The following is a 16,278-nucleotide window of genomic DNA, read 5'->3' on the forward strand; positions in this document are numbered from 1 at the left end:
ACATTAATTAGTTGATTAAATAAACATAATTAAGTTTTATATTATATTATATTATATATATATATATTCATTCGAAGCTAATATCTTTATTCTTCTTGTCAATATTATCTTACAATTTGTTAAAATATTATTAAATTTGTCCTACTAATTTATATCTTCAAGAAAATCTGCAGGAAATAATTTAAAATTCCTACAACTTTCTTATAGGTTTTTATTCGCAGTAAAGTTTGCAGGCTTTTGTTGTAAATAAATTTTCGTAAAATAAAACTGTAACAATTTTCTATAGATAATTTTGCGCAGAAGTGGATAATTTTCTACAGAAAAATTCAAAAAAAATAAGTGATTTTAAAGTAGTGTCACTGTAGAAAATGAATGAGCCTAAGATTAAGGTGTAGTTGATTCTTTTTAAGTACTTTTTCTTTATTTTATTAGTTGACCGTCTACATACGTTTACACTTATATTTCATTTATATTTAAATTTATAATTGAAGAATAATTTTGCTTAACCTGGCTTAGTGGGTAAAGAGAATAATTTGTGTTAATTAGTTGAATTTGACGCATATTTTAAATTAATTTAAATAGATTAAGCATTAAAAAATAAAAATAATTATTTTTTTAAAAACTTAACATAAATGAAATTGAGTTCAAACTCTAGATATATTTTTTATAATATATAAAATCCAACAATGTATATGTTTTTTAATACAACAATATTATTTTTTAGTTTCTTTTAAATTATAATTATTAATTTTAATAGGGAACATCATCTTGTCTAAAAGTGACAGGCTTATTCCTCTTACTTGAAATAAAAAAAAAAATACCATCCTTCTTTTATAAATAGACAACCATTATCATTTCATCTCAATTAATTTTTAATATTTCTTCTTTCGTAAATAGTTTCTATATTAAATTTAGTTAAAATAGTAAAAGAAATTTCAATCATTTATTTATTTTAAATACCATTCATTTATTAGTTTTGCTTTTATAATTTACTTTTCCAAAATTAAAAATAATAAAATTTAAAATTAGAAAATATCGAATTAAGCACTTTTTTGTTCTTTATTAATTACCCTTTTCTAAATTCTTTTTGTCCTTATATTTTAATATGTGGAGAAATGAATTGTAAAAGAAATTCTTTTTGAAAAAATGAGTAAGTAACTCTAACTAGATAGAAATAAATCCCTGTTGTTTTCTTATATTTTCCTACTTTTTTATTCTTACAAGTATTTTTCTTATAAGAAAATAGTTATACTCGTGTTCAGAAATATACACTGTTAGCCTGAGTGGAATTTGAACAAAATTCCTTTACTAAAGTCTTGTATTAGAACTTTGTGATGAAGAAAAATGTAAAAGGAAGAACACTCTAGGAACAGTGGTGTGTAAGATTTTTCAATGAAAAAAAGTAATGGATAAAATTAATAAGCATGTGTACCTGTATTTAGCATACCATTTTTCACATCTTTGTACATTCTACTTACACTTGATTTCGGGCTTTCGGACCTTTCTCTTTTGAGAATGAGGAAATTGAGATCCACAAGGAATCAGGAAGTGCAGCAGTAAGTGAAGACACTGTAAACGTGCAAGTCTCAGAAATCAATGAATCATTTGATATCACGAATGAATCATCATAGCTTCAATTAGTCAACCTGAAATCTATTCACTTCGGAAGTGGCAAGTACACAAACATTTTCATTCATTATCTCAAAGGGGTGTCATGTAAACGATAGTAATAATGATGTGAATGAACAAAGAACCTTGCCTCTTTCAGTTTCTCCCCGTCAGAGTGATGTGCATGTTTCTATGATAGTGATTAATGCCTAATTGACATGGTTCAAGTGTTATCACTGAACAAGAGATAGTGAAATATGTGTTATATCTAGCTAGTATAGTTCTGGCGGCTACTCAATGTCAAAACAATTAGTCAATAAATAGTTTTATTTGGTATCATTAGCTGTAATGAAATCAAGCAAGCAATAGCCTTAGTTTTATTCTCTTTGCATGCATTTGTTGCCGTATTCAACATCTCCTTTGGGTTGTTGACCAAGTTGTAGCCACTCATATCCTAAACATTTTCTGTGCCATAGCAGTATTCTGATATTGCTGAACGAGAGCCACCAGTTGGTATACTTATGTTCTTATCGTAAATTTCCCTTCTAAAGAAAGACAGATATTTTAAGATTCTCTGACTAATGGTTTAAAGCAATACCGGGTTTGATTCTTCAAAAGGTGGCGTTTATTTGAACTAGAGATAATAGTATACTATTCTTTTATTGTTACTATTACTGAAGATTTTATCATTTTACCGATTAAGAGTGTTGTTGTTGTTGAATTTGAGCATCTGAAAACTGAGGGAGGATGTGCATCATAGTTTTTGTTTGCATATGATGTGTCCTAGGTATCACCTGTATATTCATAGATTTCTAGGGCACTTCAAATATGATGATGGAAATATGGAATGATTAATGGTGAACATGCACTTCTTAATCAGAATGAGGCCCATTTCTTTTTCATTGATTTTCTTACTTGGGGGAGGGTCTATGTATGCTTGAAAAGTTTGTATGGTTATTGTGTGGAGTTTTGTCGGTATTATTTGTAGTATTAGTTAGGTTAAGATCCATCATGACCAAATGGGGCTCCACCATGAATTTAGAAACCAGCAAATTTCATTTCTTTTGAGGTTTCATCTCCTCCTTCTTGACCATGTTGAAGCTGAAACGTGACAGTCATAAATGGTAGCTGCTTTATCAGAGAGGCCAATTTTATTCAAGAGCTGAAGTGACCCCTGACCTGACGACACCACTTTCTTTTTTGAAAGTTAGGTTTGGGCTTCACCTATTTGTTGATTTAGAATGAGTTCCAAATGCATAGGGTATCATAGTTCCATGTGACTTTTGGAAGATATACCAAGTAGTTGAGATGGGACAGAGTTAAGTTGCAGAGATAATTCTAATGGATACTAACACAGAAATTGTTGTGAACTAAATTTCTAATTGAGTACCCCTCCACATTGGTCAGAGATAATGAATCATGTAAGTGATTTTAGTTGGTAACTTCACTCAATACTTATTTACAAATTATTTATTTTTTTTATCCTTAATATAACTGAATATAACAAAAGGATTTTAATGAATTGTGCTTTTAAAGTTAAAGTCTGAAATAAAAACTTTATAAAATTAGAAAAAGGTTTTGTGAACTCCGAAAATGGAGCAACATAAAGCCTCTTTTAGTTTTTGTATGCCAACATCAAGCTTTGAAGTTAGTCCCGAAAAAAGGTTAATAGTATGGTTTATTGTTGTGTTTTACTATTGGTGAGTCTACTGTATATATTAGGATGACTTTGATTTAGCAAGACATATTGGGGTTACTTGCAAAGAATTTAAAGAGTATGTTTTGATAGGTGAGTTTTCTTGGAACTGAAATTTTCTAATAAAAGACACACATACAGAGTCGTTAAATAATGTGTTAACTTTTAGTATCTTTGTGTGTGTTTCTCTATTAATGTAAATTTTACCAAAGGAGAGCAATATATACTCTGTTTACAAGTTTCTATGTAATAATTATAGAATGAGACTAAAAACTCGGTCTAGAATTTAGGAGTGTGAAAAATAAAATAAGAAGTGGGGAAGATAAGAATAATTATATATGCTATTGCAAAAGGTTTTGATACTTTGATGTTTAGAAACTGATATATTAATACTAAAAGGAATGGCGTTTACTATGTTAAGACCGAAGTAGAAGTTTCCTCGGTTGAAATGCTTTCTTTTTGCCTGTTCTTCAAATAATGAAACCATGGAAAGTGTATGCCCTTTTTAGAGTTGAATGAGAATTGTAGTTCTAAGTTCATGAAACTTTAGTTTTTGATATCCCACGAGTGGTCGAAGCTGTTTGATCCTGTTAATGAGTTCATTGATTTACAGCCATTGGGGCATTACAAGTTCATAGTTCCACTTGAAGAAGAATGACACAAAAATGATGTCAACATGGAAGCAAAGACTGAGATAAACCATCTATTATGATGATCCATCTGTCAATTTTGTACAAGTGGCCCCTCCACATTCATCAAAATAAGGAGCCCTAATGGCAGTCTTAAGGCTAAGGATGTGTTTACTTTTTGAGTGTGCATGTACTATAAATGTAATGTGGAGGAAATGGATGAGTGTTCTCAAGGAATGGAAAAGATTGATATTTGTAAAAACCAAAAAGTATTGTTGCGCATTGCACAAACGCTCATCTCCCAAAGTTTTCAAATCATGTTTAGGAATAGACAAAGATACTGAGGTAGGGGATGATGCTACTTTCACTCTTTTGAAAACTTTTTCTTCAATGGCTATCTGTAATATGATTAAACTTTTGAGCAACTTATCTAAAGAGATTCCGACAATATGACTTGACTAGTGTATTATGGGTGATTTATGGACAAGAGCCATTTAATATTCTAGTGCATGTCTCATCCCTTCAATGGTCCACATATGTTCATATGTGATGGCAGGATCAATAGGGGCATTGTTACACACCATGGATTTCAGCTAAAAGCAAAAATGATACTCTAAATCTAAGAGAGACCCTCCTAAGTCCTAATGACGTGTTCACTCTCCAATTGGACAGTTTTTATATGGTGGTGTAAACTTCAAAGGGCAAAATCAAGTCTTGTAAAAATGTTAAAGCAAGCAGAGGGGTTTCGATTGATGATTTGATTTCAGCTGGTTGTGATTTGAGAGCACATCTTATGAACTGAAGATTAACTTGCTCCTGATCAGATCCCTAAATGGGCCCAAACCCATATCACAGAAATCCCAAAGGGCCATTTGCTACAAGAACAAGACCATCCCTGATAACAGATACAACAGATACAAACAAGATACATCAGTGTCAATCTCATCCTGCAGACAACAACGACAGTGAGGCACACCCACACAATGGGTACAAACCCAACAAACTTTGGTATACTGATACTCTTGGCTGATGTCTACACAATGTGTATTCTACAAATATCCATCTACTCACCTCTAAGGAGATCAAAGTAAGAGAAGAGGAAAACAGCGTTTGAGAAGGTATTCAATTGCAACTTTGAGTAGGACCATGTACCAATTTAGTACGTGTTTGTATTTTCTTAAATGTCAAATCCACCAGATCGATCCATGTGTTCTCACTGAACAGGTGGATACCATGCTCAACACTCGTAACTTTTAAGATTAATCGAGATGGAACCATGAAAACGGACATGATTTCTGTGAACAGACTACAGAGGAGATTGTATTCATTTGTTATCAAAAGAATCGGAAAATGTTATAGTGCTTAGAAAGTCAGCATTTGGCGTCACTGGATAAAACTTTGTGCTTGCTTGCACACATACTGGGGCAGTGTTATCATAATATAAATTATTTATAAAGCGGTCTGCCTAGTTTCCTCTAAAGTTGCCATCCTGACATGGTCCAATACACATACAAAAATGTGAAACAGGTTCAGTTGGGACTAAGTGAAGATCAATCCTGGAAATAGTGCTTGGAAAGAAAAATTATTTAATTTGAGATAAGATAATTACATAGTGAAGTAGGTTAATCCAGTGGTATAGCACACTGAGGACAGCATTCTTTAGTGGTTGACCTCGTGCTTAGATCAGCTACGAAATGTGCTTAACAGACAAAAGTTGTAAAAACCAAAAACCCTTTATAGGCTTCACCGACCTTGATAATTTTTCCTTCCCCCACCAAGGCACCAACACCACCCACTGCCACTACCAACTAGTTGTTGGCTTCCTTGTTTGTTGTTTTGTATGTTAGATTCTGCATTCTGGCTCTCCACCATTATTTTTATCAACCTCGATATCATTATTGATAAATGCATGATTATCTAATATCTTAATGTGCACAAAGGCATTAATGTATCCAAACCCCAAAACCGTACACGTGGCCCACACAACCAAAAAATCAGGTGGGTGGGCCAGACCCTAGATTGGTCTTCACCAACCAGCCCAAAGAATCAACTTTTTAGAACTGCAACTCAATATAATTATTGTAAGTTATTATCAGAGCGTATGTGTGCTTAGTAAACAGTATAATGCATGTGACAACCTGATCGGGTTCGGGATGTGTGTTGTTGATACTTGTTTATTCACGACCATGCAATTTGATGAAAAATTATTTTAAAAAGCGATGGAGTTGATCTGAGGGGTGGCCAGTAGGTAAGATAGGACCATCACAGTGGTCATTCCAACGTATCCGACGGCTATAATTGAAACTAGTGTGACAGTGGAGGGGAATCAATCTCCTTGTGGAAGGTCATTATCAATTTGTTTTCTCTTATTTTGTTTTTCTTTTCTTCTAGGGGACAGTGATGGCTACTTGTAAAGAAGAACGAAAGGCAAACAGAAAAAGGATATGGTTAAAAGGCAAAGACAGCTATTGTATGGTAATGACCATCCAGGGGGCTATTCCCACCATGAGCAATAATATGGATAAGCCAAAGCCATGTTATGAGAAGGGAGTGACCGTTTATTTGTTTCCGTTCAGTGTTCCCTGCACAACCCTCTTATCCTCTCACCAAAGCAATGAGTCAGGGACAAGGAAAGAGAACGGAAAATAGCCAATTGAAAGGGGGCCAGTGGCAAGGAGAGACCATTGCGTTCACTCCACTAGCTGCAGTGGCAAATGGATAGAAAAAAAGAAGAGAGCCAAAGGTTTGCTTCACATCACTTAGTTGCATAGTCAGATCCCACTTTGATGTTATGTTTACTTTTACCACTCTGCCTCATGCCAGATTGAATACCAACAAGAGAGGGAGATGGATTTCTCACCTAATAATGAGAGAGAGAAGAGATAGTCCGTTAGTGGACTTGGCCGCTTTATAACGCAAACGCTGGAGGGGAGACCATTCATCAAATTATTGGTCCCCCTCACACCCTGTTGAACCCATATAATTTTATTCACATACATACATCACCCTATTATAATATCTATATTCCAACCACAAGGAAATTATTCAGACTCTAGCTAATAATGCTTCAGTCTCTCCACATACAGTAATAGGCATGAGAATTCAGAAGGCTTCTGTGAGGCAAGGTAACTAAGTGATGGAAAGAGCCCGTCACATAGTTCTGATGGAAGTTCAGGACCATCAAACAAACCCTCCCTCTATTCTTTTTTCTGTTAAAAGAAATGGATCCTCACGGCGTGCAAATGGAACCCCACGAGAAGAAAGGGGGTCCTGCAACGTGTACTTGAATAACACTTTCCACACAATCAATAGGTCTCACTATCGATCATTCCACATTCAGAAAACGAAAGATATAGACACAGGATGGTCCATGCATATTCTGGCATTTATTAACCATCTCACAATTTGCTAACAAACACAATAAATTCAAAAGTCAGGTGCTACAGCAACACATCCGTGAACATAAAATTAAAATAAAAAAAACATTTGAGAATAGGGAGATAGAGATAGGTTTATATCACAGTCTGGAGTTTGGATTCTGGCCAGCCAAAGCTTCAACTAACTATCATTTGAATCCAGATAAACAGACTAAGTTCCTTACAAAGTGAATACATTTTTTGCTTCTCTACTGGTAAGATATGATGGATAAGTTAGAGAACATCACCTCTGCAAAACCTCTGATTTGATCCTTCTGAATCTGCTCTCAATGTACCATCTATTAGACCAAGGAAATAAAATAATGCTTACTAACCAATTCTCAGAGCAGCTTCAGCAATCTCTACTTCCCCCTCCTTGGGCAGTTTTTCGTTATGATAAATGAATATAAAGGGAAAAAAATTACATAAACTTAAACTGTGACGATACAAACATTGAATTCTGCAGGTCTTCTTTCTGAACATCCTCCCCTACCCCTTCCTATTATTCTATTCCCTCTTCCAATCCTCAGTCCTCTAACATAAACAAGGGCAAATGGAGAATTTTTCCCAATCCCCCTCCCCAATAGCAGCTTTGGGGCCGGCCACCACTGCAGCCCACACAACGAACAGGAATTGTAAGCTTAACTTCGTTTGCAATGCATATCAGAGAAATCTTCCGGCAGATTTATTTAAAATTCCCTGTTCCATCTTGTTTCATCGACCAGCCACCACTGGAAAGAGCTAAAATCTTCTTGAATTAAAAAGCAAAATCTAATGCAGGATGCTAACAAATCTTGGGGCATCATCCCGCGGCCCATCAAGTGACCGATACATGTACAATATCTCAATATCATCACCTGCATTCTCCTCATCGTTCTCGTTGATGACTTCCAAGACCAGGTTGGGTAATGCTTGTGCAATCTCTTGGCAAGCTTGGCGCGTCAATCTACAGGACGACATCCAAAGGAATCTCATGTTGTAGTAATTATGCAAACCAGATCGCAGAGCTCCATCCCCAAAAGGACTATCCCTGATTTCAAGTTTTTGCAAATTAGGGCATCCTTCAAGCACATACTTAAGACCCATGTCGGTGGCCCCAGCAAAGGCAACCGACAGTGTCCTAACCAATTTCCCATACCTCCCAATGTACTCAAAAGCACGATCAGTCAGCAAACCAGACACAGCTAGCCTAGTGAGCTTCTTGCAATTCATAACAATAGCACCAAAACCCTCGTCCATGGGTTCCTGAGTCACAGGATCTGGCCTATACCGCCCAATAATACACAAACGAAACACCACAAGATCTGGGCAGTTCTTGGACATAGCCACCACAGCTGCATTAGTCATCCTCTGGCAGAAATACAGAATCGATTCCAACTTCCTACAACCCTGCGAAATCGCTTCAAACCCCACCTCAGAGACAGGCCCTTCAGTCTCCTCACTTGCATCCACAGGAAAAACCCGAAGCTCACGCAAGTCCTTGCAAGTAGCAGCCACTGCCTGAAGTCCTTCATCACATATCGAGTCAAGTACCTGCAAAACAACACCCGAACAACCATGAGCCCAAATCTAAATTCAGATTCAAATCCTTAACAATGCAGTCACAACAAAACTCACAATGGCACAACACAACACATACCCAGAATATCTGCAGCTTATGACAGAGGCGAATAACTGCCTTCAGCTGATGCGCGTTAACATCGGCATAGCTCAAATTTAAGGAGGTAAGATTGGCGCAGACCGGATAAATCGCGGGAAGGTAGTCCGCCCAAATCTCCCTGAATCCAGACAGGCAAACCAAGGATCTGCAGGCCTCAAACGTTGCCGTGTAATCCGGTTCCAGTTCGCCGACCACCCCGGGCTCAGTAGCACTGAAGGAGCCTGTTCCCAGGTGAGTAAGCTGCGGGGCTCGTAGCAGCAAACGATGGAGCTGAGCCATGGAAACAAATTGGTTCAACCGAAGCTTCTTCAAACGAGGCGACCTAGCCACTAAACTCTCCAAAGCCTCGAAATTAATAGGACACTCAACACAATCAAACACAAGAGACTCCATGTTGGTTTGGCTCTCGGGAAAACAAGAAATCCAATCTATTTCCTCATCGTCCTCAGCCTCCACTACAGATTCCACCAGCTCAAGCACCCTCAGCAGTCTAATCGCAACACAACACAACAATGCTCAAAATTATCAATCAACTAAGGCTGCGTTTGGACAGACAAATTTCCTACAGAGTAAAACGAAACGAGTTCATGGGTTTTACAAAGCTTGATTGAGATCTGTACCTGCACTTGGCAGCAACGTTGGCGAGGCCGGGAGTGCCGAAGCCCTCGCAGCAGACGAGGACGAGTTCGCGGAAGGTGGAGAAGGAGTCGGCGAGGAGGGCGAGGTCGGCGTCGGAGACGTTCATGCGTTTGAGATGGAGCTTCTCGAGCCAGGGGTAGGCCTGGGCCAGGGCGGAGGCCCAAGGCGCGAAGTTGGCCCCCCAATCGGGGGGCATCAGATCGAAGTCCGCGAAGCGCGGCTTGCCCTTGACGGTGACGGACTTGACGCGCGTGAAACGCGTGGTGGCGCGGGCCGGAGAGAGCGCGTAGCAGTTCCCGATGAAGAGCTCGGATCGGGTGAGGGCCTCCGCGCGGTACCAGGAGCGGCACACCAATGAGGCGGCGTTGCGGTCGTGGCGCGAGGAGAGGAAGTGGAGCACGTTCTCCAGCACGTTCTCGAGGACCTGGTCCGGGAACGGAGCCTGAGGCTCCGATGGACCCGACCCGGAACCCGGATCCGGGAACCCGCCGTAGTTTCGGGTCTTGGAGTTGGAGGAGATTTCGGCGCGCGCCAGATCCAGCAGGGAGGATCGCTGGTCGTCATCGGAGTTTGTGGAAGGATGGTTCTCTCTCATTTGTTGGAGTGGGTGGATGATGTTTTTGTTTGATCTGGGGACTGTGGGTTTGGATTCAAAAGATGGAATCTTTGATTGGTTGATAGGGTATTGGATTTGTGGGGTTTGATTGGTTAGAGTGGGAATGGGAGAAGGGAAAGTTGGAATTGAGAGAATGAAGGAGAGAGTGTGGAAGGTGTGATGATATGGGAGAGTGAGAGTGAGAATGAGAGTGGGGATTTTTTAGTTTAATTCCTCACAAAACAGGGCCAGTGAGTCACAACAGTAACCTCTGCTGTCTGTGTCTATGAGCTTTACCATTGGGATTCTCCATGCCCTCTCTCTTTCATCACAAATATCCCAATCCCCCCTCTCTCTCTCTCTCTCTCTCTTCTCCTTCATTATTTCACACACTCTATCTTCACTCTCCTTTTTTTTCTTTTCTTCTTATCTTTCCATTGCTAATGTTTTTAGCTATTTCAATTCAGCTTTTCCCCCAATTATTTTTACTTTTTCTCCCATTTTTTTTTTAAATTCAATTTTCTTCTTACTAACCTTTAGTACAGGCCAAAAATGTATTGGTGTTGAGTTTGGTATGAGTATGAGTATAGTCCTTGAGGGTTGTCATGATTTGTAGGAATATGTAGTAGTTTTGTTTGAATATAAAATGGATGAGGGATAAAATAAAATAAAAAAGAAATCATAATTGCATATGCTCAAAATGCTTTACACCAACTCAGATTTTGAAGAAACTGAGTCTTAGCAAGTCACATTATATAATTATAGACCGCGGAAACCCCTTTTAGAATACAATTCACTGGACCACCACTTTCAAAGATTATCATCAATTTCCGTTGCGTTAGTCAAGTTTATATATGTGCTGCACTACTCATCACTTTCTTTCATTTTTTTTTAATTATTTTCCCCATTCTTCTTCATCAACAACAAAACTTACTTCCAAATATACCCATGCACTGAATAACTTCCAAATAAATATTTACGGATTACAACAAAAATTACAAAATCTTTTTTAAGATCGTTCAAGTTTAAGTAGAAAACTACCAAAAGCTGCGCATATTAAATAAATGATAGACTCAATAATTTGATTGAAGTATATCATAAAATATTGGAACTGAAAAAGCCATCCAAAAGATTTAACTTTAAATACTTTTCCAGAGTGCTTTTTAAACATAACAGTATCGTCTGTAATTAAAGACGAGGCGAGAAAGCAAACGAAAAAGAAAGGCACCATATAGTATGTACCAACGTACGTAAGAATGAATTAAACAATATTTAAATCTATAAAGTTTTGTGTATTTAAGAGGAAAATCGCTAAGGAAAAACAAATATGTACATTTAATTTCGCGACATGTACAACAGCATTAACTATGTTTCAAATAACTTTATGCCCATCCATTGTCTTCCACAATAAATTACACATTTATTAATACCATATTTGGACATAATATAATTATTCTTCTTTAATAAAAATAATTCCACTTTTCTCAATTCTTTTTTTTTACCGTTTATCTTTATTATAATATATTTTCATAAATAGTTATAAATCTCACATGGACATAAAAAAATATTTTATAATATATATAAATATATAATTTATTTTTTAAGTTAATTTTATAAAATTAAATTAAATTTAAAGTTATTTTCTTAATATAATATCAAAAATTAATGTTGGAATCTCATAGAAATATTATAAAATTAAGTTAGATATTATAAGATTATAAGATTGAATTAAGTTTAAAATTACTTTTTATATAAATTACTATAATTAAGTTCAAGACTAATTAAAATAAGTTATTTGATAAAAAAGAAGTGAAGAAAAATCTAGCAATCTTATAATTTATTATAAATTAAAAACTCTTAAAGTAGAGTCTTATCCTATTAAAACAAAATTACTAATCCAGGAAAATTCTTTATGTATGAAACTAGAATAATTAATATGTTTAAGAAAAAATATGTAATTAAAAACATTAAAAAATGTAGATATAAAAAACAATGTAACCAATTAATTTTACTAATTTCGAGATAAAGTTCCCAATGTTTACCCTTGAATACGAACTAGAGGTAAATAATTCTAAATATGAACACTCAAAATATGATTAAAATTTTTAAAGTATTATATGAAGTGCATGCATCCACCACTAAATACCTGATTTTAAATGTTTTTGTTGCACTTCTTCTTCTAAAGGTTGTTTGCAAATCAATATATCCCTTTGTATCAACTCTTTCATCCGAGAACCCGATTATTTGCTCTCGATATGGTATCATATCTTCTTTCTACATATGCAACTTGCGAAAAGTTTCCCAAAACAAAATATCAACAAAACTTCCTTGATCTACCAGAGTTTTCATTACAACATACTCTGCTATCTCCACCGTTATCACCATCGGATTGTTTAGGATCAATTTTAGAAAATCCTTATCAGTAAAAAACATGATTTACGGCCCTGACATTCCTTAAATGTCTCTTTCTTACAGATGAAGACACTCCTCCCTCGACAAAGCCTCCAGAAATGGTATTGATAAAATCTTTAACAGGTCTTCCTAAACTTCGCTCGTGGTTTCTCCTCCGCTAAAGGCTGTGATAACTTCTTTCATCTCGTCTTTCCACCCTTCCTTCTCTTCTTTCGTCCCTCTTGTCATCCCTTTTGTCATCCATCCTTTCAAACTATTTTTCTCTTCTACCAACATACCCCCTACCTCTCGGCTCTAGACTTTGTCTATTCCTTATCGCTCCATCTCTCACAAAGCGTCTCAACTACCCAACTTTAATTAACTCTTCAATTCGATCTTTTAAAGCTACACATTCTTTCGTTTGATGGCCATGATTTTTATGGTATTGACAATGTTTACTTTGTCAGCTCCTTCTGGCGTTCTTGCTTCCTTGGTGGTGGAATTATCTATGTAGCCATTACTTCTTGTAATATTCGTGTTTTATTGGTGCTTAACGTTGTATATTGTAGAATTTTTTGTCCACGAGGTTCTTCTCTTGCCTTTCTATATTGATGTAATCCTTCCCTTTCACTCGGCTTCTTTTCAACTCCTCCATCCACCCTTACTTAATTTTGGAACTCCCTCAAATCCTCCATCTGCATAAACTTTGTTGCACGCTGCCTTAACTCATCAAGATTTGTTGCTGGTTTTTTTACAGAGACTATCAACAAAATGGTCTCGGCCTTAAAGTTGTAATCATATGATGCATAGTAACCTTCAGACTTAGATTACGAATACTCAGTTCCACCTTTCCAAAGTGCTCCATGAATAGCCTCAACGATTCTCCCTTTTCTTGCCTTATATTTACCAAAGCAATTGATGTCAAATGTGTGGTCGGCTTGTAGCAAACTAAGCTCCAAACTTTTCAAATAGAGTATCAAAGCAATCAACAGAGAATGGTGGTAATCGAGTAAACCAACTTAAAGTTGCTCCTTTTAAAGTTTTTGGAAATACTCGACACAAAATGACATCATTCCATGTATACAAACTTATATGAGTTGTATAAACTGCTATATGTTCATTAGGATTTGTACTTCCATCATATTTATCCATAGTTAAATTCTTCAGTTTTCAGGTAGCGAAGTTTCTATGATGGCTTCGGAAAAAGGATGTCTCCTTACAAATGTTTCAGTAAACGTGCCATAAGTTTATGGTAGCTTTCTCCATATAGCTTCAAAACTTTCTTCATTATATGTACTCTAGTGGATACATGCTCTTGGTTGGACAGTTTCAAACGATGTGTTTAAAACTATTTTTTCACCTCATATATGCATTCTCTACTCGCAGCATGTTGAACTCCTCTTCATTATTCTTCTTTAGCATTTCAAATTCTTCTTGCAATTTGATCAACATAGTCATCGACATACCATTTTGATTATCTCTTTGTTCTCTCGGTTGATCTCCTCTTCTACTCACGCTTCCTTCTTTAGTTAAATTGTTAGAATGTATGGCTTTAAACTAGAGGGGGGTGAATAGTTTAAAGCGGGTTTTCGCAAACTTTTTAGTCTAGAATGAAATTCCTTTGAGAAAACTTGATTCCGAATTCAGTTTGCCAAAAACACAAAGTAATTTAGCACAGCACCAGAAAAACAATCAGTTGTTTCGCAGAAACAATCGGTTGTTTATACCAGTTAACAATATAAACTGAAATTAAAGAGTTCAAGGGATAGAGAGATTGCACACAATTTATATTGGTTCACTCTTAAACCAAGAGCTACATCTAGTCTTCCCAGAAACCACTGGGGGAATCCACTAAGCAATCAAACCTAGATTACTTACACACACCACCAAAGAAGTGACCTTGATCCCCTCAAAACACACACTTCCTTTGGCTCAGCACATACACCACCAAGAATGCTGATCTTGACAACCTCAAGAACACATAGCACTTTTCAGCCTTACACAACAGAGTTTACACAAAGTACAAAAGGATTACACTTGTTACAGAATGATCTGAAATCAATACAAGATGAAAATCCTATTCCACTCTCTCTTGATCAAAGCAATCTTTCAACTCTTCAAAAGCAAAATCAGTGAAAAACTCAAATTTGTTTTTCTATGATTTTATCTTTTTTGTTTGTTACAAAAGCTTAACAAACTATTTATTGCTTTCAAAGACTGGTCAAAGCATTTAAAACTGAAGCGTATTCAGTTATAAAATCATTTAAAGCTCAGTCAAAGCACAAAACAGTTTTCTTTTATGGTCCCAAAACAAACAATCGGTTGAATGCTCGAATCAATCGGTTGTTTTGGTTTGACAGCAAGTCAACCATCAAAAACAATTTTCAACCTTTCTCAAAACACCTAAGTATAAAACAATCGGTTGTTTCGACAAAACAACACGTTGTTTTTTACTTAGTTTGAAAAACACTTTCAATTAAAAAGGTTTGAGAATGCTTAAGCTTTGGATTCAATCAAGAGTGGATTAACACAAATAATCTATCTCAGATCCTATTCTAATACACCTCAGCAACAACAAGCACATCCATCCTTCCATCAAACTCCAAAAGATTTGGATTCTTCAAAGCTTGAACACACTTGATTCAACATAAATTACTTCTCGACTCCATGTTGAGCGCCAAAATGTTCTTATAGGGCCTTGGAACACAAATAACTCTTTCTTCTCCACTGGACTTCTCGACTTCACGGTCTTCTAATTTGGGTTTGGGCTTTCGGCTATATTGTTTACTGGTTTAGGCTTAGGCTTGAATGTAGGTTGTGGTTTCTCACTTGTTGGACTGGGTTAACTTGAACTCTCGGCTTCTGGGTTCAAGGTCAGCTCTCGAACGGGTGTGTGTACCTGCAATGGGGTTCGATGATAAAGTCAGAATCGATTTAGTTAATTATCAGATAAAATTCACTCTACTTACATCTTCGGTTGATCACCTATTTATAATACTCTCTTATTGGGTATTAGATCCAATTGGGCTTTTACTCTTCGTACCTTATATTTATTAAACATACTACACGTATTTGAGCCTATTTAATGGACTTTTCTAGAGTATTTTACTATTTAATTATTTATTCATTTTTGCTTTGTTTTCAGTCTTGTTGTCATTTTTTCATCCTTTCGATCATTCGACCTAAATAGTAGAAATTGTTATAATTAGTTCAAGAAAATAATTTCACACTTTATTTTATTTGAGTGAAATTGCTTTAGATAACTTAAAAATAAATGTAATCAAATAGGAGGAGAAGAAAGGGAAAACAAGGAGAAATAGGAAAAATTGTAAATCCTTTAATGTTGAAAATAAAGAAGTGTTAATTTCTCTCTTCAAAACAATAAATAAAATAGAAAAATAACTATTAAAGATAAATGTAATATTTCAAATTTATAATACAATATTTTTTTAATATAATGTCTTAAGATAATTTTAAATATTTTATTTTAAAATTCATAATATGTTATATAGCTAAAGCAACATCAAATAACTATTTAATTCATTAAAAAAATTAAAAAAAATAAAGGATTACTAAAATGTATAAGTTTGCTGACTTATCATTTCGTATTCATATCTCATATAATTCGTGAACAACCTAACCAT

General features: G+C 35.8%; 1 protein-coding gene across 1 annotated transcript; it reads right to left on the reverse strand.

The window, feature by feature from the left end:
• Positions 1 to 7,297: 7,297 nt before the first annotated feature.
• LOC137823426 (transport inhibitor response 1-like protein) lies at positions 7,298 to 10,720 on the reverse strand. The gene is made up of 3 exons (XM_068628552.1): positions 9,630 to 10,720; positions 8,989 to 9,499; positions 7,298 to 8,882 (listed from the first exon to the last, which is right to left on the reverse strand). The coding sequence occupies exons 1-3, from the start codon at positions 10,241 to 10,243 to the stop codon at positions 8,121 to 8,123; spliced, it is 1,887 nt and encodes a 628-aa protein (XP_068484653.1). The 5' UTR covers positions 10,244 to 10,720; the 3' UTR covers positions 7,298 to 8,120.
• Between the last annotated feature and the right edge of the window lie 5,558 nt (positions 10,721 to 16,278).

This window comes from Phaseolus vulgaris, chromosome 8 (assembly GCF_000499845.2).
Source record: "Phaseolus vulgaris cultivar G19833 chromosome 8, P. vulgaris v2.0, whole genome shotgun sequence".
Lineage (NCBI taxonomy): Eukaryota > Viridiplantae > Streptophyta > Magnoliopsida > Fabales > Fabaceae > Phaseolus > Phaseolus vulgaris.